At 38.1% G+C, this 26120-nt stretch overlaps 1 protein-coding gene across 1 annotated transcript in view; it reads right to left on the bottom strand.

Annotated features, from left to right (window-relative positions):
- LOC127424455 (A disintegrin and metalloproteinase with thrombospondin motifs 3-like) overlaps positions 1-26120 on the bottom strand; it is a 175081-nt gene that overhangs the window by 130983 nt on the left and 17978 nt on the right. Inside the window, exon 4 of the mRNA XM_051669699.1 lies at positions 8490-8646. Within this exon, the coding sequence (XP_051525659.1) occupies positions 8490-8646 (157 nt within the window). The remainder of the gene's footprint in view (positions 1-8489; positions 8647-26120) is intronic.

Below are 26120 nucleotides of genomic sequence, written 5' to 3'. Positions count from 1 at the left end.
GTTTCTCATGGTCTGAGAGTCCTTCAGGTGCCTTTTGGCAAACTCCAGGCGGGCTGTCATGTGCCTTTTACTGAGGAGTGGCTTCCGTCTGGCCACTCTACCATAAAGGCCTGATTGGTGGAGTGCTGCAGAGATGGTTGTTCTTCTGGAAGGTTCTCCACTCTCCACAGAGAAATGCTGGAGCTCTGTCAGAGTGACCATCGGGTTCTTGGTCACCTCCCTGACTAAGGCCCTTCTCCCCCGATCGCTCAGTTTGGCCAGGCAGCCAGATCTAGGAAGAGTCCTGGTGGTTCCAAACTTCTTCCATTTACGGATGATGGAGGCCACTGTGCTCATTGGGACCTTCAATGCTGCAGAAATTTTTCTGTACCCTTCCCCAGATCTGTGCCTCAATACAATCCTGTCTCGGAGGTCTACAGACAATTGCTTGGACTTCATGGCTTGGTTTGTGCTCTGACATGCACTGTTAACTGTGGGACCTTATATAGACAGGTGTGTGCCTTTCCAAATCATGTCCAATCAACTGCATTTACCACAGGTGGACTCCAATCAAGTTGTAGAAACATCTCAAGGATGATCAGTGGAAACACGATGCACCTGAGCTCAATTTTGAGTGTCATGGCAAAGGCTGTGAATACTTATGTACATGTGATTTTTTTCGTTTTTTATTTTTAATAAATTTGCAAAGATTTCAAACAAACTTCTTTCATGTTGTCATTATGGGGTATTGTTTGTAGAATTTTGAGGAAAATAATGAATTTAATCAATTTTGGAATAAGGCTGTAACATAACAAAATGTGGAAAAAGTGAAGCGCAGTGAATACTTTCCGGATGCACTGTACTTTGTAAAGGCAAAATGAAATTAGACTAGTGTCATATATATGAATGCTGCAAATTATCTTCGACCATCTCAGGAGGTGCTCTGAGTTAAGTTTGCTTTATTTCCAAGGAGCATTTCGTGTTTTACATGCATTATGAATACAACTCTGCAGGTTAACTGTATTTTTACATTATAATTCCAGATATTTGTTGCTGTATGGGTTACAGTAAAAAGCAAAAGGCATGCAGCAACATTGGGACTTCAGGTGAATTGTCATGTGTAGTCATAATAATTCAGTATAGCCTCAGAAATGGTGCTTGAAAAAGAAATGTCTCTTCTGTGCTTGTGTACTTTTTAGCCTCTATGTGTATGTTGCAAATTTACCATTTTAATAATAATAATAATATGGTATTTGTTTTATATGCTCTCATATATTCAGTATACTCTATGTATGTTCATTTCTACTATATATAGTATATATAATAATTTGTAACTTTTAATGTTGTCTTTGACATGCTGGTATTTATCTGCATGAAAGTGAAAACCTCATGCCTCTCCTTATTCAGTGGCCACTGGGAATACTTAACATTATTCACACCCAGCACTGTGTTTGTACAATACGGTTCAGATACGAACATTTTTTTAAATTATTATTACTTCTTTCTTCAGTGCAATCAGCCCCGTCATGCTTATTTAAAGAAGAGTTCAACATCAGAGAATGTGTTTAACTGAATAAAACAGCATGACCAGGAGTTATTTACAGTGAGGGAGGGACAGCCTCATTGCTAATCTCATAATGAACTAGCAAAGGACAGTGTGAAATACAAGTGATTATTTTTTTCTTTAAATCTAGCTCACAAACTGTTGAATATAAACACAAAGGAGCATGATGTTCATAAAGGCTCGCTTATAATGGAATGCTGATGTAGAAAGGTATAGAAAAAACTCTCCCATGCTTTGCATTAGCAGGAATCCATTTAATGGAGCTGTTGAGGTTTCCTACTGTTGTTCTTGATCCTGTTTCCCTAGGGCCGAATTCAATAAACAGTTGCGCCACTTTTGTGGATGGTATTTCAGTGCAAAAAATCAGTGGCATTTACTAACCACCTGCAATCCAGTTTAACCAGGCACTCAATGCACTAAAAACGCATTGTGTCATATTTAAATTACATCACTGGCATTCTTTTTAGCGCAAACCCTCTGTAAATTAGGCTTTTTATAAATTGCGACATTAAGTGTGCTGTTTGTCTGGTGCAATTAACGTTGTGCTATTACTTCCTGCAGAAAGTAGGAATTTTATTAAAAAGATATGATTGTATAAATTTTTTGTTGATCATGGCAGTAATTCATCAAATAATGGAGAAGAAGGTTATAACCAGTGCTGGGTGTAATCCAATTACAAAGTAATTAGTAACTGTAATCTAATTCATTTTTAGTCAAAAAAAGTAGTGTAATGCATTACATTTTAAATTCTTGTAATCAGATTACAGTTACTGACTTTCAATTCATTTAATTACTTTTAAGTACATTATAAGGTTATGCTTGTGTGTAACAATGAACAAGGAAGAAATACAGACATTACTTTGAATTTGTTGAGCGGAAAAGTGTTTTAGAAAGTAACTAGTAATGTGATTCACAGTTTCAAAATGTATTTTTCTTAAGCATTTTAAGCTATCAAATAATTCTTTATCCATGTGAAAGAGAAAGAAACAAGCAGTTTCATTTTTTTTTTAAAGTTAGAAGGTACACAAGCACGTCATTTTGTAAATGGGGAAAATTGTGTTGAGGTTTGTATGTTGTACGGACAATGCATCCCCCTGTTTCGCAACATATATTCTGGAGGAAAAAATAAAATTACATATTGTGAACGGATTGTCCATATTTTCAATTGAAGAGTGTAATATAGGATTGCAGGCTCACTAATGTCAGATACAGTATAGTCAGTGTTGGGGAGTAACGGAATACATGTAACGGGATTACGTATTTAAAATACAAAATATAAGTAACTGCATTCTACTACAGTTACAATTTAAATCATCAGTATTTAGAATACAGTTACAGTCTGAAAGTATTTTGATTACTGAAGAGATTACTTTGCATTTTATTGTCATTTGTTTCATTTAATATTTAGTCCTTTCAGATGGAAAACATTTATACATATAAATGATGCGATCCAAAGTGCATTTAAACAGCGGTGAAACACTTTCTTATGATGTGTTACATTCATACGAGCAGACAGAGAAGTAAGTTTGAAGTAAGTTTGGAGCAGAAGAAATAGAAATAAACCTTGTGCAAACTGTCAGTTTTACGCTAAGCTAAAATGCTATTTCTAGCCATTTTACATGCACGTGTTACCAGGCATGATCATATTTCTTATCAAGAAAATTCACGTTGGATCATAATTTCTTTTTTCTAGTAAGACCTTTGATATTAGGCCAAAAATCATATTCTTGATAATAATTTTTGTATTGTTTTCCTGTTAAAATATCTAAAAATCCTTAAAACAAGATCAATTAAATTGATCTTGTTTTAGAAACAACACTGCATAAGATATTTAGGTTTTTCAGAGAATGTATTTTTAACATGTGTATTTTGTTTTACTGTACTGGCAGAGTTTTTATAGTCAAAACAAGTGAAAAAATCTACCAGTGCTGAAGAAGTAATCCAAATTATTTAGAATACATTACTGACATGGAGTAATCTAACTAAATACATTATAAATTACATTTTACAGCATGTATTCTGTAATCTGTAGTGGAATGCATTTCAAAAGTAACCCGACCAACCCTGTATATGCTCATGTTTAATATTATCCTCTACGAATTGAGAGTAAACATTACAGATGTCCGGAGTAATAATGACTTTACAGACATACGTCCGGGAAACTAATCCCATCCGAATAGGGCTCACGTTTCTATGCAATGAAAGCATTTTTTCTCAGTAGTCGCCATGCAATGACTTGTGGCTGCATCAATGCTTTGAGTGCGTTTGACTTAAGACAAGAGTGCTGCGAGCTGACATTTGCTCATTTGAGTCTCAGTGGCCATCCTTGTTCAGACCTGAGGTGCTCGAAAGATGCTAAGAAAAGGTTTCAATAAGAGTACAAAGAGTGGGCGCGATCCCGTGAAGTGCAGACCGTGTCTATCAAAGGAAAGCTGTGAGTGTGCGCGCTCCGAGGCGCGTTAGAGAACCACACCGCCTATGTAACTAATTTAATATTTATACATTTTTAAATCTTGTACATTGTTTTGCCAAATCGTGATTCATTAGATTTTTTTTTTTTTTTCATTTTAAACCAATTATTGACCATCACTAACGATTTCTCGTTTCAAAAATAGCTTCTAGATTGATGCATATGAATCGGCAAGATTAGAAATCGATGCATTGAGAAAACTAGTAAATCGTTACACCCCATATTCGCCTTTTCAAATTTTCCAATCGGACGGTAATTTCCTTTTAAAGCAGCACATAACAGGCAAAGTGGTGCTTCACTGCTGTCCAGGATGCATTCAGGACATATTAGCGTTTACACCTCATATTCGATATGGTCACATGCGTTTTTAACAACCTTCAATAGTGTTTTTTTGTGGTTCGACCACAAAAAGTTTGAGACCCTGTTTAGACCTGTATCTAACGCTGACCACTTGTGTCTGAAACACATCTTAATACCAATTGTAAATGGGGTCAAAGACATTGCATACAAATAAACCATGAAATCAGTGGGCACAATTCTCAGACAATTTCCTGCAACAAAACAGATCCATTGGAGTAACCTTCACACTTGCAAATGTAACTTAATCGAAGGCTTGGTCTTTTCTTAGAACACTGGCTGACACGTTCACTTAAGGGAGGTGACTTGCTCTCTGGGTGGGAGGCTGAGCAGAGGCCCTGACCTGCGTACCACAGAAGGAGTTCAAATAACACAGAGCTGGAAACAGCACTGTAAAGCCCCAAAGCACAGCGGCTGCCTCTTTCTCTTAGAGACCTCATTCACTGGCCAATAGACCTACTCAGCTTGCTACCTGGCCACGGTTCGAATATGTTCGGCGGATGTTTTGAAAGGCAGTTGAATTAGGGCATGCAATTGAGTCTGTAATAAAACCTGTGTTCCCTGCATAAATTGGATGCAATAACTGCTTAGATCCCTTGTATCTGATGTCCATGGGACCAAATGTCATAGGATAATACACTATAAATACAGCTATGCCCTGGCAAAAAAAAACTCCCCATTGTTCACAAATGGAGCTGGCCGAGGATAATACCTTAAGGGAGGTTTGTATACATCCCAGCTGGACATAAACTAGATCACGTGGGTTTTATTGAATTCACAAAATTGCCAAACATTGTTGGGTTTTACTACTAGTATACGCAAAACAACACAATAGGTTTGATAATGGCAATAACATCAAGGACCACTGACCAAAGAGAGAGGGTTCTTCATTAGCTTATCACCAGCATGCTGAGATTATCTAAGCAACAGGAGAGAGAGCGTAATCATCTCGCATGTTTCCCACCTAAGACAATGGAACCACATCACTATGGCAACCATTACAACCATACAAGCACTTGTCTCTTTTGAAGCAATTGAATTGTGAGGAAATCTTGAAAGGTCGTGGACGAACAAAGGGCTTTATTTACCAGAGCTTCCCACTGTTCAAATGTAATTATAAAATTACTCCAAAAAAAAAAACACAAACAAAAAGGGTCTGTCAGTCACTCAGATGCCCTGATGCTGGTTTGTGAAAAGGTTTGTGTGATCTGGTTAGAAAATGCTGTTCTCTCAGACTAAGCAAGAATGGGTTGGCCCACCTCCAAAAATGTCTGACTTCACATTTTCGGCCATACTTAACTGGATGGTTCACCTAAAAATATAAAATTCTGTCATCATTTACTCTTCCTTATGTAATTCCAAACCCACATGAAAAGGAAATGTTAGGCAGAATATTTAGTCTCAGTCACCTTTTACTTTCATTGTATAGAAAAAAGATGCAATAAATGTAAGTGGTGACTGGGGCTATCAGTCCCTAACATTCTGCCTATCATATCCTTTTGTGTTCCATGGACAAAAGTCATGCTAATTTGTAAGATTGTAAGGGTGAGTTAATGATGACAGACTTTTCATTTTTGAATGCACTATGCCTTTAAGCATGCCTTACATTTCTAAATAGTGATATCAAGTTTGAAATAAATGTATGCATATGCCAAGATATTATATATCTATGCTTTGTTATATGCATTCTGTTTGAGTTTTTAGAAAAGGCAATTACAGATAATACAGTTCCAAACAATTATGCACAAAGGAGTGTTTCTGCTCCACACCAAAATATTTTCCATATCTAAACCCTATTCAAAAGCATTTGAAATATTTATAATGTAAGTGCCTTCCTGCACTTAAAACATCAAACTCTAGGAATAAGAGAAACATTTACATTTAATTTCAGTACAGGCGGTCCTCGTAAAAAACGAAAATATCACAAAGAAAACAACCGGGCACAACGTGTTAAGTTAAGGGTTTTATAATGGCCGATGCCGATATCCAGAGAGTAGGGTGGCCGATATGCCGATACAATGCCAGTATATCACACAATTTAATATAGTAAATAATAAACTCTTCTTTAGCACTATATTTACTCAATTTCACACAAAACTTTGTAAAAAAGATATATATCTATTTGTAAAAAATATATATATTGTATTTTAAATGGTAGATAGCAGTTTCTTCTGATTTCTGTTTAGTCATCAAATTTTAGTAATTTAATTGCACATGAATAAATTGTTAATATATTAGGAAGAAGGAAATAACAGTACACACAGTAGTCTAGCAACCATGGATGGCATGTCCACGTTAGCAATCGCATTTTCTCAAAAAAATACATAATCAAACCAATTGCACATACAGTGCATAGTGAATAAGACATTTACTTGTAGCACACGTGAAGCGCTTTTACCTTGAAGTTGCACCAGAGACTATTTAGCAGAGACGGGCCACTTCTATTAAAATGAATGGGAGAAATTAGAACTCAATTTCAAAGTCAATGAACTCGAGAACGCACATGTGCATTAGCTATAAATGCTGGGAAAATTGCATTTTTTTGCGTAATCTGAGGTAAAGAAGCACAATTTATGATACCAGCATTGTCAGATTTTACTGCTGATTTGAAATATGTTCGTAATCTTGTAATCTTGACCAACCGTTTTGGAGATTTTGGTCCTTACCCATTCAAGTAGATAGGAGCTGCACTGTCATGACTGGAAATAGCCTCCCGAGAGTGTTCCAAGCATGGCTGAGAGTGGACTGACTTGCTAGAAAGACTTTGGTTGCAATCACAAACTCGTGCGAATCCAGTGAGCAGTAGCAATCTCCTGACAGTTTAAACAGCCTGGATCGCCTGCTTGGATTGTGACCACTGACCATCGTGATTTGTTAATCAGAGGAACTTTTGATCCTGAACCTGAAGTTTTGATTCTGGCTGATAGAATACGCGCTTCAGAGGAAGATTTTAGATGAGCACTTGACGGGAAGAAAATGCTGTATTTTCATGAGGTTCATGAATTACATCTGTTTAAACGAGATCTGTATATTTGCAAACAATATATAATAGAAGTTTTATTGATATTTGCCTTTTATCATTAGAAAAGAAAGTTAAAAGTGACAGGGAACTGCTGAGGTGAGGCTGATAGAATATGTGCTTTAGAGGTAAATAAATGAGTGCTCCACAGGATACTGGATCTGCTCAAGTTGTGAGGTTGGTTTATGACATCTGTTTAAACAAGATATGTGTATATTAACAGATGGTAAATATGATATTAGTTTTATTGATATTTGCCTTTTTCTCATTATACTAGACAGTTAAAAGTTACAGGGAACTGTTGAGGAGAGAAAGGGAGAATGAAACAAGCGAGCACTTTAACATTATGAGCTCAAATGCGTGTGTCGCGGCTCTGATATGTGGATTGTTTAAATGACACGGTGTTGCACACCGGTTTATTATTGTATTAACACAATGCATGTAACAGCAAAATGAACAGTGACTGGTCGTTTACATGTCTCAGTCGCTTCACATGCAAGTAGATTTTCTGCACCCTCAAGAAAAAATCGGCCAAACAGGAAAATGTATCCGCCAATGACGATAATTCAAGTCAGAATATTGACCGATTTATCGGCCTCTGTGATATATCGGTCGAGCACTATGCAGGACACTGCAAAATAGCAGCCAATCAGAACCTATTTGATTTTTAATATACAGTTAAGTGGAGCAAGATTTTAGACCAGTGAGATTTCATTGTGGGTGGGTCTACCCCGTATGATGCAATGTAAACAGAAAATAAGCAATTGTTAAAATGTCCTCTTACTGCTGTGACTGGTTAGGGCAAAAATGTATATGGATGAGAAAGCTTTTATTGCTTGTTGCTTTGTTGTGTTGTGTCTGGCTAGGACATAGTGTAAGGCCTTTAATACATATATTGACTGCATCCTAATAAAATTCTGTAAATAGCAATCAATCAACAACAACGTTTCCTAATGAATTACCACTGATGTGAATCTCAAATTATTTACAACATGAAGTTGTGAAATACCCTAAAGTACACAACAGGACATGTAACAAGACAAGAATCCACTCTTTCATCTCAGATGCACACAAGACATTTATAATGCAGTGGTACATACCATTCAGCTGGTAATCCAAGGAGATGTCTGAAGGAGCTTGCAATACTGCAGACCTTCGGTACACCACATGTACTCTTCCTCTCTCCTCATGTTCTTGTGTTCCTCGCTCCAGAGGTTCAATGAAGTACTCATCAGAATTAGTCCGAATCATACCAGCCTGGGGGGGGAAAAAAGAAGACCAATTGTTATCTGCAATGGAAAGGAAAGACAGAATCTGTCTATCCAATGATCTCTCTATAGGATGAACTTAGAAATAACTATGTAGGTTGTAACTGTTCTTAAATTAAAAATGGTTCTATAGGTACCCTCTCCACTGTATATTCTATTTAATTAATGTTCCTGAACATTGTGCATTTATTCATAAAACATCAAAGAATACATAATCATTAGACATGGAGAGTTCATCATTTAAAACTAAATTCGGACTCTCAGAACACTACCTAACAAAGCAATTATTTTTATAACTTAATAACATAACACAATTGTTAATTATTCCACCTATACTGTAAAGTGTCTTTTTCTGTTTGTATAAAGTAAATACAAATCGTAAAAGTTTTATAAGTAGTCACTTCTCTTATATTTAATCTGTTTGAGATTTTTTCAAAGTGTGCTTTCAAAGAGTCATAAAAGATAGAAAACAGTCAAGAGAATTCTCACTAATAGCTTTTCAATTGACCATGATTTACACAAGGTACACAAAAGCTGCTTTCTTGTTGTTGTTTTGCTCACCGCATAACATCACTTGAGCACTAATTTTTTTGAAAGTCTTCATCAAGCAATGTGTTTCTCAACAAAGCAGTTTTCCAACTCGTTGTTCTGACATCACAGTGTAAAAATGAGGTATATCCAAGTATAAATGTAAGTGATTGTCATTATGTGGGGGCATTTGTCACAGTTACAATATATGAGCATGTATAGAGCAACTACCTAAACATTATTTGAAGTCCAAGTTGAGCAAAAGCTTCATTCATAATTTCTCAGCCTCATAAAAATTTCATTGAATTGCACAGTCCAATGAGTGTCTCACAAATATTTTCTGGAAGCCCTGATAATAATAATAATAAATATAGCTGCAAGCAGCGATCAATGGTGTTCAAGCCTTTAAGGTCCTTTAAGTGCATATGTAACAGATATTAAATATTAATTAGACAGCCTGTTTGCAACCAAAACAATGTTAAAGTGCCTTAGTTTTGAGAAACATCAGGTGAGGTAGCACACAGATATGGTATTTTTTACATTACTGACTGTTATAGCGCCACCAAGAGGCATAGGTATGCAGCTTTTTTAAAGTGTCCTCAGAATGACCCCATACATAAGTGTCTTAAATTTTGTGAAAATATCTCATTCCGTTCAAGTTGTGAGGTTGGTTTATTACATATGTAATAACTGTTTAAGTAAAAGTGGCCACGGCCGCTGCATACGTTTTGGTGTAGCTTTGAGAAGATGATTTGAAAGTTTAAAAACATTCTGATAATTATTATTAATGGGACTCCACAGAATCTTTCTTCACTGGTTTGATTCCAATCGGGTGAACGGCCTAGGACTAGTTCAAATAGCTGCTAAAAGTTTATTTTGTTGATTGTGACCATGTTTTTCAAGATATGCAACTTTTATCAAAGATCTTGATGGCACCTGGGACACAGACACTGCATGCAAAATTTAATGTCGATCGGCCAAACGGTTCCATTGTTAGAGCCTTTTTTACATTTTTTACTACTTTACAAGAGGTAAAGACGCACAATTATTTTTTTTATTTTTTATTTTTTTTTGTCTTTAGAATGACCCCATACATATGTGTCCCAAATTTGGTGACAAGAGTTATAACCATTTTAGTAAAAGTGGTCACGGCCATTATTTACGTTTTGGCAAACCGTTTGATGATGAATCAAAATTTCAAAATTCCTTTGATAACTTTTCATTTTGGAACTCCAGAGAATCTTTCTGCACTGTTTTGGTTCCAATCAGGCGAACGGCCTAGGACTAGTTCGAAAAAGTTGTTTTTTTAAATAATCTCAAGTATTTTTTGAATGTTTTGTTTCACACCAATGATACTTGAGGCAAATTTGTTTAGAATGAGGAGATCTACAATATGGTGTGAATAATCTCAGAATGACCTCAGAATGTTCTCTTGTCCATGTATACAAATTTTGTTACGTTTGAAAAAACACATTGAGAAAAAGTTATATAAAAATAAAATAAAAAGAATAAAATAGAATAATTAAAATTAAAGAAAGACAAAAGCAAAATGATTCAGCGAAATCAATAAGTTCAGCACAATACTCAGTCAGAAAATGCACAGCTAAACAGATGTGTCTGGATTTAAATGTGGCTACTGTTGGGGCACATCTAACCTCTTCTGGAAGCTGGTTCCAGCTGCGGGTGGCATAATAGCTAAACGCTGTCTCTCCTTGTTTTGAGTGAACCCTCTGTATGTCTAACAGACTTGATCCTAATGATCTGAGAGGTCTGCCTATATGCGGCTTCGAGTTGACACCCTGCTTGTGCATAGTAATATTCATAACCCTCGGCCATTCCCAATACAAGTTATAAGGTGCTGAAATTTGATTGGCCGGAGGTGACCATTTTTGTTAATTTTTCGAAATGATTTTTTTTAAGAATATGTTAGCATTTGAACCAAAGAAGATGCATATTTAATTTGAACTTTGTCGCTCAAACAGCTGCAAAGTTATGACAGTTTTTTTTGGGGGTGTAATTTTATGAAACTTTGCTGACATCTTCTAAACGTCCTGTTGACTGTGTGCCCGAGTTTGGTTACATTTGGAGTTTACGATGAGTAGATATTGATCAATTACTCAAATTGCGTTAAACCAAAGGAAATGTAAGCACAGCGTAGTTCTAGCGGGAAGACTAGCAGCTGTACATCATCGTACCATTAGCTAGGTAACACCTAGCCAATCACATGTAAGCCATCGCTTTATGAGTCTGCTCACAATCTATCACATTGCTGTTTCAGTGTGCTAACGCAGCAACCTCCACCACCCCACCACCACCAGTTGAGTCCCGTCCTGCATGGGGGTAGGCTCCTCGCTCCTGCCTCCTATCTCCGGCAGGATATGACGGTTCCGAGTACAACTTCTTCGGACTGCCATACGGGGCTTACGCCAAAGAGAGACATTACATTTCTGTTTTATATTCATCAAATAAATGTCATCTTAAATTTCACTCAAGTCTGCGAGTCTTCCTGATAGAATTGTATTGTTAATATCTTCAGAACGACTTGACATATCGAAATTATTTTGATAACTTTTTGTCAGGAGGGTCTGCCGATCGGACTAACAGTCTAGGAGGAGTTTGAAAAAGTATTTTATTTTTTCAAAAAATTCAAAATGGCGGAAAACAATTATAGACGGAAATGAAATCGGAGATATACATTTTGTAGGGCTTGACTCAAGGAATAAGAGGAAAAAAATGATATTCTAGCCTTACGGTTGCAGAGATATGAGTTAAAATGTAAAAGTGTTTATTATAGTACCACCTAGGGTCAGATGGGTGTGTGTTTGTGCGCCTGAGTAGTGGGGGGGATTTGGGATCATCCTGCCAAGTTTGGTGTCTCCACGACTTACGGTCTCTGATGCCCAGACACTTTTATGGCAGAAAAAAAAGAAGAAAAAAAAGAAGAATATCAGTACAGTTACAATAGGGTTCCAGCAGCTTTGCTGCTTGGCCCCCTAATAAGAAAAATAAGAAGATCAGTACAATTACAATAAGGTTCCAGCAGCTTCGCTGCTTGACCCCCTAAAAAGAAGAAAATCAGTACAATTATAATAGGGTTCCAGCAGCTTCGCTGCTTGGCCCCCTAATAATCCTCATAAAAAACACTTTCCATTGACTTATTCACTTAAAGGGACAGTTGACGCAATGAGAATTGTCATCATTTACTCACCGACTTGTTCTTCCAAACCTGTGATTTTCTTTCTTCCGGGGGACACATAAGAAGTTAGGCAAAAGGACAGCCTCAGTGACCATTCACTTTCATTGAATGGAAAAAGATGCAATGAAAGTGAATGGTGACTGAGGCTGTCATTCTGCCTAACATCTCTATTTGTGTTTCCACAAAAGAAAGACAGTCATAGAGTTTTGAAACAACATTAATGTTAGTAAATGATGACAGAAATGTATTTTCTGGGAGAACTATCCCTTTAATAAACAGAATATCATAAAGACTTCTGGGGTTCGGTTCTTTAGACTTGTGCCAGTGAGCAACCACCCAAAGCACCTAAGCAACACCCAAGAAACTGCAGATCAAAACCCTGACAACCACTCAGAACATCTTAGTATTGTCGCAGCACGTTTTTCATGGCCAAGCACCACTCACATTTTCTGAAGAAAATGTAAACATCTAGTTATACATCATTATTTATAACACCTGGGTTGATTATTTAAAATTATACCACAGGGCCGTTGAATGTTTGATTCTAATTGGTTGAAGGTGTGCAATTATTTTTCAGCAAATGCACGGCTATGAAGTAGTTCCAGGTCTTGACCACATAATGGTTCCATATCACTTTGCCAAATTATTTCAATTATTTCAAAGAGCCCTACAGGCTACCACAGTAAAATAACAAAATAAAACAATAAAACAAAGTAATTCGGATAAGAATGACAAACAATGTCTATGATATCCTAAATTTATTTTAATATCTGTGGAAAGCACCCTTGCGCTCCCTCTCTCTGTTGCTCTCACCCACAGTTTCACACACTTACACATACATACTGTACACACACACATACACTCGTGAGCAAGCAACACACAGGGCCTTGATGTCAACACACCCCCACGGTGTAGCAGACTGAAAGTGTAGCAACTAAAAAGCTCCATAAAATGGCAACGCTACCACCCTGCGTGTAGTTGAGTAGAAGTGTAGTTAAACTAACAGCTTCGTGATTTGAAGCGATGTTACTGACGAATACAGCTGAAGAGAGCCACAGGTAATCTCCCGAGCGCTCACTCTCTCTCTCTCTCTCTCTCTCTCTCTCTCTCTCTCTCTCTCTCTCTCTCTCACACACACACACACACACACACAAACAATACCTTGTAATTACAATAAGTGCTTTAAAGAAGCCCAAGCCTCCATTACTAGTTCTAAAGTGACGCTTTGAACTAGCAACTAAGGCTTAAGCTGTATCAAAGCAAGACGCTGAATCCATGGCGTAAGAAGCATGGCTGCACTCACAAGAGTGTTTAGGTACAAAAACCTGAAAAAATGTCTTGAGGTTAAATAACCATGGAATAAGCGAAATAATTGATTCTGGCCTGTTGGATTATTGAAAAATAATGCACACCCAAGGTGTCCACTTTGTATCGTGGCGGCATTACCACCTCAGGTCTGCATTACTTTTCAATTATTCAACGGTCCGTCACCAATTATTCCTTACATGATACATTAACAGAAAACATGTGTGCATGTATGTGTGTGTCTAATAGCAAAAATCACAAAATGTACTGTATGTACTGTCTTCTATATTATTGTGTCCTGTGTAGTACAATATGTGCACAACATGTGTGGGTCAAGTCACTACAAATCATACTGACAATTGTATGCCAAACCATCTCAACCTGCAATGTGCTCATACATCTACATGTGCTGACTTCTCTAGTAAGAGTTCCATATCCATATGCTCATATGTGTACATATTTGGTTTTGTGCACGTGAGTAGGCGAGTATGCGAGTGTGCGCACATGATTTTGAATGTACAGTACATGAATTCAAGTGGGTGTGTATGGGACCAAACTCCTTGCTCTTTTGAAACAGCCTTTCAGTTTTACCCAGCACCTCGGGCCCCAGTGCCGGCCTCCTGTGCACAGAACAGCCTCTCAGAGTCTTGCTTTGGAATGTGCTGGAAGACCAGCGGTCTCTAAATACAGTAAAGAAGTAAAATACAGTAAAAACCTCTAGTTAAAACAATCAAGTCTTGTTTTCCACACTGTTTTTCACAAAATGAACACAGACAATTTTTTTACAACAATAGATACTGTAACAATAAACAGCAACATTTACTTAAATATGTTATTACTAGGACTGCCCCCTAATAGTCGACCAAACGTTAGTCGATGAGAAGAGTCTTGGTCGACCAAGTTTTGATTGGTCGGTTGGTCACAGAAAAAACTCCACATAAAAATGACGAACACCCGTATTACTGCTGGTTGGACGCTAGGTGGTACAATGGGGTAATTTTCGTTAAGCAGGGTTAGGGTTAAGACTACACAATAAAGCAAGACACCTTCAAACTTTGAACTTTATTTTTTATTTATTTTAACTAAAAATTCTAATGAAACTGGAAAAATATAAGTGCAATTAAAATGTGTGTTGTTCAGCTTTTTGAAAGATGGTTTTACAACAGTTGTCAACATCTCTCTGGCAAAGAACCTACTTCATCTGTGCATTCTCTACCAGATTGGTATTTCGTTGTCCGGGAAAATACATCATGTGTGTGAATAAATTAGTTTTGTTCCCTCCTTCGGGATATATATATATATATTCCGCAATATCCAACTACACCGGCAACCCCTGGGCTGAGGGATCCGTGAATATTCTTGCTTTGGTGATTTTGCATTGAAAATTAATTTATTTAAAAAACAAAAAACTTAAATCAAATACATTTCACACAGATGTATAGGCTGCAAAGTTGCGTTCACAATTAACTGTTCTGTGGAAATAAAGCGAACTGAACTCAAAGCACAACCTAAACTGAGATGTCTGAGGTCATTTGCAGCACTCATAGACGATACTGTTCTTGCAAAAAAAAAATAAAAAATTTAGAAGACAGAAACAAAGAAAGAGTGAGAACCTTTTACATGCACATGTTCCACGAGACTGCACGCCTCCGTATCAGCGCGTCATACATGCGCATAGACAGCTTTTCTGTCATCTGTTATAATAATAATAATATAATAAAGTGTTTCTTCAAGCGTGTGTCAGTGTGCTGCAGGGAAAATTATTTGTAATATTAATTTGATAATAATAATAGCCTAATAAATAATAATAATTATTTAATACATGGGAAAACGAGCCAAATATCGTCTTGACCGCCACAGGCATCAGCTATTGGCGATCACTCTGACCATCGTCGATCCCCGAGATCGTCATTTGTCGGCACAACCCTAATGTGCATTTCTCTCTATAAATTAACAAAATGTTCAGACAGTCTCCTTGCTGGTTTTTCCGACACATTCAGAATCATTATCGCTTTTGCGCTGTGGCTCGCTTCGTGCGTGCACTTGTAAAATTGATATTTTAAAGGCTCATTGTTATAGTTTACTATTTCTCTGTAATGTGGAACAGTGTTAGCAATGTTACTTATAACATTCTTTCTCAGCCCTGGAACTCAAACCATTTTCTGATGCCCCCCAAAATATATATACAGTATTTAAGTAATTAAATTAATATCATAAATGTGCGACTAGTCGACTAATGGCTTAAATTAAGTTTGTGAGTTGCAAGGAGGTATTGCTAAAAGTAGTCTAATGATGTGGTCATTAGGAAAGTTTATAGGCAAATAAAAAGCACATTAAAATAATTTAGATAGTCACAATGTTGTGTAATGTTATATCACCAGCAAGATCATCGTGAATATATATCATGAATATACAAAATACCTTCCAGCCCTAGCCATAATATGTATACATCATTAGTAAAGTTAATAGCCACATAAAAACCACATTGACAGGATCATTGCAAATAATATATCATGCATATTAAATATACCATCTAGTCCTACGTAAAATATGTTCAACGTATAGCAGATGCCTATTTATATATAGATATATATATATTTATCTCAGTCCTGAGCCATAGGGCAGTATATAGAGGGAGGAGGATGTCTTCCCTGTAATGCACAGCATTGAGATTGCCTGCAATGACAACAAGCTCAGTCCGATGATGCTGTGACACACCGCCCCAGTCCATGACGGACCCTCCACCTCCAAATCGATCCCGCTCCAGAGTACAGGCCTCGGTGTAACGCTCATTCCTTCGACGATAAACGCGAGTCCGACCAACACCCCTGGTGAGACAAAACCGCAACTCGTCAGTGAAGAGCACTTTTTGCCTGTCCTGTCTGGTCCAGCGAAGGTGGGTTTGTGCCCACGGCGACATTGTTGCCGGTGATGTCTGGTAAGTACCTGCCTTACAACGGGCCTACAAGCCCTCAGTCCAGCCTCTCTCAGCCTACTGCGGACAGTCTGAGCACTGATGGAGGGATTGTGCCTTCCTGGTGTAACTCGGGCAGTTGTTGTTGCCATGCTGTACCTGTCCCGCAGGTGTGATATTCGGATGTACCAATCCTGTGCAGGTGTTGTTACACATGGTCTGCCACTGCAAGGATGATCAGCTGTCCTTCCTGTCTCCCTGTAGCGCTGTCTTAGGCGTCTCACAGTACGGACATTGCAATTTATTGCCCTGTCCACATATGCAGTCCTCATGCCTCCATGCAGCATGCCTAAGGCATGTTCACGCAGATGAGCAGGGACCCTGGGCATCTTTCTTTTGGTGTATTTCAGAGTCAGTAGAAAGGTCTCTTTAGTGTCCTAAGTTTTTATAACTGTGACCTTAATTGCCTACCATCTGTAAGCTGTTAGTGTCTTAACGACCGTTCCTCAGGTGCATGTTCATTAATTGTTTATGGTTCATTGAACAAGCATGGAAAACATTGTTTAAACAGTTTACAATAAAGTTATTTGAATTTTTACAAAATTATCTTTAAAATACAGTGTCCTGAAAAAAGGACGTTTCCTTATTTGCTGAGTTCAGATGTCTAAACAAGCAAAACTGGATCAAGTGGGTCACACTGCAACGAGTCAAAATAATGCTAGTTGGGAAGATGATGATGATGATGATGATGGTACCTGATGGTATACATTTTTATAAAAACTCAGGCAGACCCACACACATTCAACCTGCCCAAAGCAAGTAAACAGATTGTGCACTTTGCTCCAGGATAGAATAAAAAATGCGGCAAATGCTCATTAAGATCTTCCTCACCTTTTACTTCCCTACTGTTCCACGCCCACCTACTCTTCCCTACAGATCCACAGGTCAGAGCACCAAACATTTGAGCCTATCAGGAATAGTTTGACTGCCAGTACCCTAACCCTAACTTCTACAAAGAGGGAGTAGGAGTATCTTGGCACTAAGCAATTATTTAAATTAAAAGCAAATTAATTCAATCCAGGATTACCTTACTTGATTACCATGAAATCCTAAATTATACAAGGAAGGCAAATGGATTTGATTAAGTAGGCGAGTGGAGCATTACTGAGCATGATCTAAAGTGGCATAACATGGATCTTACGGGCCCCAGTTCAAAGAACCTGTCGGGTCCACTCCTTGATGAGCATGGGTTGTTTATCGTCACTCGCTGGGCCAGCAGTCATTTTTATGGTTCCTTTTGGTCGACTGTTGTGGGCCCCCTCTCACCCCGGGCCCTAGAGTTGCTGCCCACCCTTCTCTCCTTGTAGTTACGCCCCTGATGATCTATCTTGACAGAGCACTCCTACAAGTTCTGAACTTCTGTTTAACCTTGTAACATGCTACTTCCTTTGCACTTATGACCATTAGAGAAATTATGTGAAAAGGCTATAAAGAAGCAAATACTCCAAGATGTGAATGGTTAATTCTGAGACAATTTAGAATGTTTTGATAAGGAAACAATATTTCCAGATGGCCTTCATTATATGCTGTACATTATCGTCCATACTTCCGACATTATTTCCAGAACTGAACATTTATCATTTGTCTGATTTTGCAAGGTCTTAGAGATGAGTCCTCTCTAGACCTTTAACTTTTGGGAAAGGGGAAGATGAGAAAGAAGAAGGAAGTATCAGTTCAAAATAATATAGCCTGAAGCGTGTAATCCAGCCTTGGAATCACAGGGGGTGCATAGAAATTAAAGCATTTAAAAGCATTTTAAAGAGCGTTCTTGGAGATTACTGTATGTGCCCTTGAATAAGGGTAAGAAACAGGGTTATGCCATAACAATGTGGCCAAACTCTGACTACCAGTGAAGTGTATTGTAGAAGAAACTGCTGATCTAGTAGACCAAGACTGAACATAAAGCCCTTAAAATAAAATATTTTTATGTGTTCTTATCCCTGAGTGCTTGGGCTTTTTGTATCCAAGGAAACCACTCCAGTGAATACTGAAAAATAAAGGAATACTTTATTTCACTACCATTTACGTTGAAATGTTCATCCAAGAAACCATTTCATTAACGGCCACTAAAACCAAACAGCCCTCCATAATAAGGTGACAACTATAGTGATGGTTAAATATCACAAATGTCACATTCACTGAACAGATTAATGCCATTCTCAATAATCCACTTTTACACGTAATCCTCATTCAAAACATTAAATGCATCTTTGAGGTGACATTGCCTGTGAAAAACATGGAAGACACAGGATGGTCACCTCTATCATAATCCCATTAGCCACAATGACCAATAAGCAGCTTGCTTTGTGGAGTGGACAATCACAGGTGTCTGGATAGAGCCTCTTCCTTGCCATTACCTAAATAGCAGCCTTCAAAAAGGGATCAAGAGTTCTGTGTTCCATCAGTTTAATATCCCCAGCATCAGCGCCAGCCAAGCAGACATAAGCTTCGGGCCAAGACAAACATATGGGATTCAGCTGAAGGGGTCCAGTTTTCTAAGACGGCACTCCAGTCTAAACTTCTTAAGGAGCCGGTATGAACGTGCTTTATTTAAAAAAGGTACTGGCACTTTCAAAAAAGCATGGATTCAGCTGAGACACTGCTACCTTTCACCCGCCATGTTGTTCAAAGGTGTGTTTGGTTTAGCAATGTGTGTAAACCTTCGTCATCATTACCTGCCATTTTCATCCCCCCTTTAAAAGGAACTTTAAGAAAATGTTACACCAGTTAATTTCTTTTGCTGGGAGAATTTTTTTATTTTTTTATTTTTTTATATTTTTTTTTATATGCTACAGTCATCTAACCCAGAGAGGAAAAGAGGAATCTCTGTATTTCGAGGAAGGAAAATACAAATAAAAAGAGTGAAGTCAAAATATTTCATATGTAATTTCAAAATTAACGTAATAATCACATTTACACTGTACTTTTTAGATTATCTTATTTCCACTAGATCTACAGCATACTTGTCATAACTTTGATTGGTATGAAATAATTGACTAAAATTGTAATGAACAACACATTTCCATTCTGAAAATACAGTATTCCTAAGCAAAACACAAAAAACAACAATGGTAATCTTGTCTCAAAAACTTTTGACATATTTACAAAATACCTGAATGTCACACACAATGTAAAGCACATACATCTAAAGTACAGTCAATGCAGGTGCTTGGCTAGAATAATTATCGGCACACTGTACTTAAATTAAGTAATATAACAAGAGCAAGTTGTTCTGAATATCAGTACAGCTGTAACTTGGCCACAGGCCTCAAAAAGTAAATAATATTGAATAATGTTTCAGACAACACTTGGCCAGTTAGTTTGTGCATTTCTTCTCTGCGCTGCTCTCATCTGGCTTTAAATTAGAGGTGATTTGTTCATTTTTGAATTAATGTTTTAAGCGAACAAATCGTTCTCATTCATATCCATTGTTTCGTTGTGAATGGGAAGGTATTTTTTATTTAATCAGTCAATGATTCAATGACTACGTTTACATGGACACCAGAAAGTGGCTTATTGCGCTGTATGCACCGTATAAGCGGCAAGCTCTTTACTCCCATATACATGCAGCTCGGTCAGTAAGCAGCTTTCTCCATAGCAATGTAATTTCCACATGACGCCTGTGTAAATAACAAACATGGCGTCCGTGGAAGACTATTTTATTCCCTGTTGCTTCGCTTTATTTCTAAACATTCCAGAGGTGTTGCAGTGTTTGTAACCTTAACTTTCTATCGTGACCTGCAGCGGAATTGCGCTGCAATAGTGGGGTTTCTCTCTTACGAAAAACTCCAGGATATCCCCAGTGTCCAAGCGCATATATACGTGAACGTGAGGAACCGTCAATGTTTTACAATGGTGTAAATGGGTTTAGTTTAGTTTATGTGCTTTTCCCACTGTACTCCCAGAAATTTTGAATTCTTTCCGCTTTCTTGACTTGTTGCTGGGATTCATCCTATGACGTTTGTTATCCGGTTCACACACATGCACACTCCTCAAAAACCTGTTAGAATGCAGATTATGTGTTTACATGGCCACATAAGCCGCATTCTCCGGGAGAAACCTGGGTGTTAAACTGCTTTCTCTTAATCCCTTATATGGCATAAGGAAATCGTGTTCTCATTTACATGACGTTTCAGAATGCAGTTTTATCAAAAACCCTCCAATAAACAGTTTTCTTAAGTGCATGTAAACGTAGTCACTGACTCACTCATAACAAAAAATATGCTAATTTGTCACCAACTACTGGCATATAGCTGTAGTTTAATTTCCAGAAGTGATCACAAAGTAATCTTTTTAGTGAACGGATTCAAACGGCTCGAGTCACTGGAATGAAATTCCCTACTACTATTTGGAAACCCGTGAGTGTACAAGTGGAGTGATACAACAAGTGAAGTGTCCAAGTGCTGTTATAGAAGAGCTCCAAGAGAACCTCTGGTTATCTACTAAATATCAGAACACCTTGAACATCACTGGCCAATCAAATTCAGGGACCCGAACTAACTGTTGTATAATTTTTATTTTACCACATAACATATAAGCTGCCTATAGTCTGCCTTTAGAAAAATCAGTGTGTATGAAATAAAAGGGTTATCTAGGAAACATTTGTGTGATTTTTCAAAGTTCCTGCATGTGGCAAGCCCAAAGGAACTGGGCAAAAGAATAAGGAACAGCTTGTGACTTCCTAAAACAACATAAAAATACTTTGAGAATTTAAATATATTTTAAAAAGACAACACGAGAATAAAATCTGGATCAATTATTTATTGGCATGCCACTGACAAACAGCAAACATTTACTCACTGCTGTGAGTGGTGAACTTAGAATAAAGTCTAGCACTGTTGGTGAACAGGCCACAATGTGCAGAGAAATTACAACAGAAAATATGGGCTTCTCTTAAGTTTAAAATGGTCATGATTAAAAATATTAATATACCAATAAAAGCAGCCAACACACATGGAGTTGCAACTCCCTGGCCTCTCCTGAAGCAAACCTAAAGAAATAAATTGCCTCTGCATATCCTGCAACACCTCCCCTCTTTAACCTCAAACCATATACCAAAACAGCTCAGGGGTCAAGCCTCTGCAACAGGCAAGTCCTCGGCTGAATCAACAAAGTACATCAATAACTATTAGTGAATACAACTCTTGTGCATGGCTGCACTTCTCAGGGGGAGAGAACTGGCTCCATTTCTTTCTCAGTCAAAGGCAACCCTTTTTTATCAGAATATGCTAAATCCCCAACATGCCCTCTTCTGTATAACTGAAGCATATACATCTGTTCATTGCAAATACTTAACAAATTTTATTGGAGAAGGAATAAAGGCCTTTTACTCTGTGAGAGAATGAGAGGCTTATTAAATGTAAAGTGGGGATTTGACTCTAATCCAAAATATCGCAGCATCTGCTTTCTTCAGCATCTCTTTGTCACTTCAAAAAATGCATTTTGATATTGGAAGCCTTGCCAGTAAAAACAGAACCTTATATTTGGGACTACTACCAGATATTTCCCACTCTAAAAACATTCTTTTTGGTGCATTTCAAGTGCATTGGGGAACACTGAATGGGACATTTAGTTTCTTTTACATCTCTAAATGTAAAAGAATCTCTTAATTTGTTAACTGTTAATAATAAGCAGAGGATTATTAAGTGAACATACAAAACCATATCAGCCTGGTTATGGATTTCAAGCTGAGATGCTGAAAAGAGTCACTGAGTTCAGCCAATATTTGGTGAAAACTGTTTGTGTTTCCAGATGTACAGGTGCATCTCAATAAATTAGAATGTCATGGAAAAGTTCATTTATTTCAGTAATTCAACTCAAATTGTGAAACTCGTGTATTAAATAAATTCAGTGCACACAGACTGAAGTAGTTTAAGTCTTTGGTTCTTTTAATTGTGATGATTTTGACTCACATTTAACAAAAACCCACCAATTCACTATCTCAAAAAATTAGAATATGGTGACATGCCAATCAGTTAATCAACTCAAAACACCTGCAAAGGTTTCCTGAGCCTTCAAAATGGTCTCTCAATTTGGTTCACTAGGCTACACAATCATGGGGAAGACTGCTGATCTGACAGTTGTCCAGAAGACAATCATTGACACCCTTCACAAGGAGGGTAAGCCACAAACATTCATTGCCAAAGAAGCTGGCTGTTCACAGAGTGCTGTATCCAAGCATGTTAACAGAAAGTTGAGTGGAAGGAAAAAGTGTGGAAGAAAAAGATGCACAACCAACTGAGAGAACCGCAGCCTTATGATTGTCCAGCAAAATCGATTCAAGAATTTGGGTGAACTTCACAAGGAATGCACTGAAGCTGGGGTCAAGGCATCAAGAGCCACCACACACAGACGTGTCAAGGAATTTGGCTACAGTTGTCGTATTCCTCTTGTTAAGCCACACCTGAACCACAGACAACGTCAGAGGCGTCTTACCTGGGCTAAGGAGAAGAAGAACTGGACTGTTGCCCAGTGGTCCAAAGTCCTCTTTTCAGATGAGAGCAAGTTTTGTATTTCATTTGGAAACCAAGGTCCTGGAGTCTGGAGGAAGGGTGGAGAAGCTCATAACCCAAGTTGCTTGAAGTCCAGTGTTAAGTTTCCACAGTCTGTGATGATTTGGGGTGCAATGTCATCTGCTGGTGTTGGTCCATTGTGTTTTTTGAAAACCAAAGTCACTGCACCCATTTACCAAGAAATTTTGGAGCACTTCAGGCTTCCTTCTACTGACCAGCTTTTTAAAGATGCTGATTTCATTTTCCAGCAGGATTTGGCACCTGCCCACACTGCCAAAAGCACCAAAAGTTGGTTAAATGACCATGGTGTTGGTGTGCTTGACTGGCCAGCAAACTCACCAGACCTGAACCCCATAGAGAATCTATGGGGTATTGTCAAGAGGAAAATGAGAAACAAGAGACCAAAAAATGCAGATGAGCTGAAGGCCACTGTCAAAGAAACCTGGGCTTCCATACCACCTCAGCAGTGCCACAAACTGATCACCTCCATGCCACGCCGAATTGAGGCAGTAATTAAAGCAAAATGGAGCCCCTACCAAGTATTGAGTACATATACAGTAAATGAACATACTTTCCAGAAGGCCAACAATTCACTAAAAATGTTTTTTTTTATTGGTCTTATGATGTATTCTAATTTTTTGAGATAGTGAATTGGTGGGTTTTTGTTAAATGTGAGCCAAAATCATCACAATTAAAAGAACCAAAGACTTAAACTACTTCAGTCTGTGTGCATTGAATTTATTTAATACACGAGTTTCACAATTTGAGATGAATTACTGAAATAAATGAACTTTTCCACGACATTCTAATTTATTGAGATGCACCTGTATGGTTTCTGATTTTAAACTGGTGTTGGACTGCATAAAATCCACACCTGAGCTTGCAAAGTTTGAATACAGTTATAAGAGTGAAACTCAAGTAAGTCAGGGGGACTTGCTAATGCTGCTCTTTCCAGTATAGAACAATGAGTTCTGATAGCTCAGAAAAGGTACTTTACACTCTTTCCTACTTTCTATCAAACTTTCAAACCCAAATACAGCCACCAAACAAGAGATTAGCTGTTAACTGTTCTATGCATTACCTGTCAGCAGGAATGTCTGTTTTATTACTTACGTAAATGGGATACAGAATTCCACAGATCAAATGTGATATAGACTCTGTTCCAAAACTAGGGATTATCAAGTAATTTTGTAGTCGAGTACACTAACCCACAAAAACAAGTAATTGATTACTCGTTAATTAAAAAGTAGGTTAGAAAAATAACAGATAACTCAACTCACAATTTATGTTAGAATGTTGCTAAGCGAACGATGCGATTCTGTAAAAAATTTATCAATTTTAAGACATAAATATTATGTCTATACATTCAGTACTGAATGGATATACTGTCACTCTGTCAGTCTGGGTTTTTATCTGACAGGACCGTGGCATTATCGTCCCATGTCTGTCTTGTGTTTCATTGTCTGTCTTTGTGTGAGCGCATGGTTTCGGTTGTATTCCCTGCCGTGCACTCTTCGATCTGTCTTGTTTCATGTCGGAGCACCGTGTCTGGATCCTGACTTCCTGTCTGGTTCGGTTTCGGTCTGTGTCGGGATCCGGACACTCGTGCTCCATGTCTGTCTGTTATTGACGTGGGTGCATCGCGCTTATGTCATCTTGGCAGCATGCACTCACGTCAATAGTTTGTCTGTCTCTCGCGAACACGGGTGCGCCTCACGCCACGCTCGCGTTGCATTGTTTGCCCGGTTCGCGAGCTGTCTTCATGTTGTGCTGAGGTTCGGTCACTTAGGTCTAAGGTGTCGGGTGTGTGTGTGGCTGAACTCTTGCACAGGTGTCCTGTCTTGTTTTTGTCACCTGTTGCATGCATCGCATGGCATTTGCCTCATGATGTACGCTCAGGTTTCGTTTAGTGTGAGAATGCGTGGCATCGCTTTGTTTGGCGTTGCTACGCATTCTCTCGTCTTATTTGTCGGTTGGCATGGGCATATATTGCCTTGGCGATGTGTGCTCATGCCATTTGGGAGTTTTATTGTCTTGTGAGAGCACGTGGATTTGTTTTGTTTCTGTATCGCCACGTGTCTCTCTGTCTTACGTCATACCCCACCTCCTTGTTTGCCCATTATAAGTTTATTAGTCACACCTGCCCTGTCTTGTTAACCTGTTGATTTCTCTCCCTATTTTAGTCTCTTCGTGTTTGTTGTCCAGTGCCAGTTCATCTTGTTTCCTGTCTTGTTGGTTCTCTAATGTCGGTCCTGTCAGTCGGTCTGTTTCCACCTTCCCTGGTTCCCGTAGCCCAGTCCGGTCGGTCCTTTTCCCTGTTTCCCCTGCCTGGATAATCTACTTTGTGTTTTTCCCATTTGGGGTAGTTTATGTTTATTTTTCACCCTTGTGGGAGTTTATGTTGGTTTTAGTTTTTTATAAATAAATCCCCTTTTACTCTGCAATTGGGTCCTGCCTCTGCATTCTGTGACATACTGTATACTGTATGTACAGTATATGCACTATATCTATCTTTAGGAACAACTATTACCTCTGGAGCGTGCCAATGATGCCTTAAAATTATGCCTACGGAGCTATTTCTCTTAGCTTTGGAACAGTCTCCCACTACTCTTGGCCCGGTTTTGCTCCAGCCAAGTGAGGACACATAACCTGAACATTTTGTTCAAGGTTGAACGTTTTGTTATAAGGTCAAGAAGCCATATTGCTTTGGCTCTATATTAGATTTTCCTTTTTAATAAATCATTTTTATGTCATTTTTTCAAAATTGTCTCTCAACACTGGCAGTCAGAGATTACAAGAGTATGGAGTCTTGAGAACAAGGCACAGTGAGTAATCCATTAACTAAAGAGTTGGACACACACTGGTATGCCAGAGATGTCAGACAGCAGAGATATGTTTACTCTTAAAACAGTGTACACTCACTTGTGACAGTTGTACAGTCTTGTACA

Source organism: Myxocyprinus asiaticus, chromosome 3 (assembly GCF_019703515.2).
Source record: "Myxocyprinus asiaticus isolate MX2 ecotype Aquarium Trade chromosome 3, UBuf_Myxa_2, whole genome shotgun sequence".
Taxonomy (NCBI): domain Eukaryota; kingdom Metazoa; phylum Chordata; class Actinopteri; order Cypriniformes; family Catostomidae; genus Myxocyprinus; species Myxocyprinus asiaticus.
The sequence above is the reverse complement of the archived record's forward strand: the minus strand, read 5'-3'. Positions and strand labels throughout refer to the sequence as shown.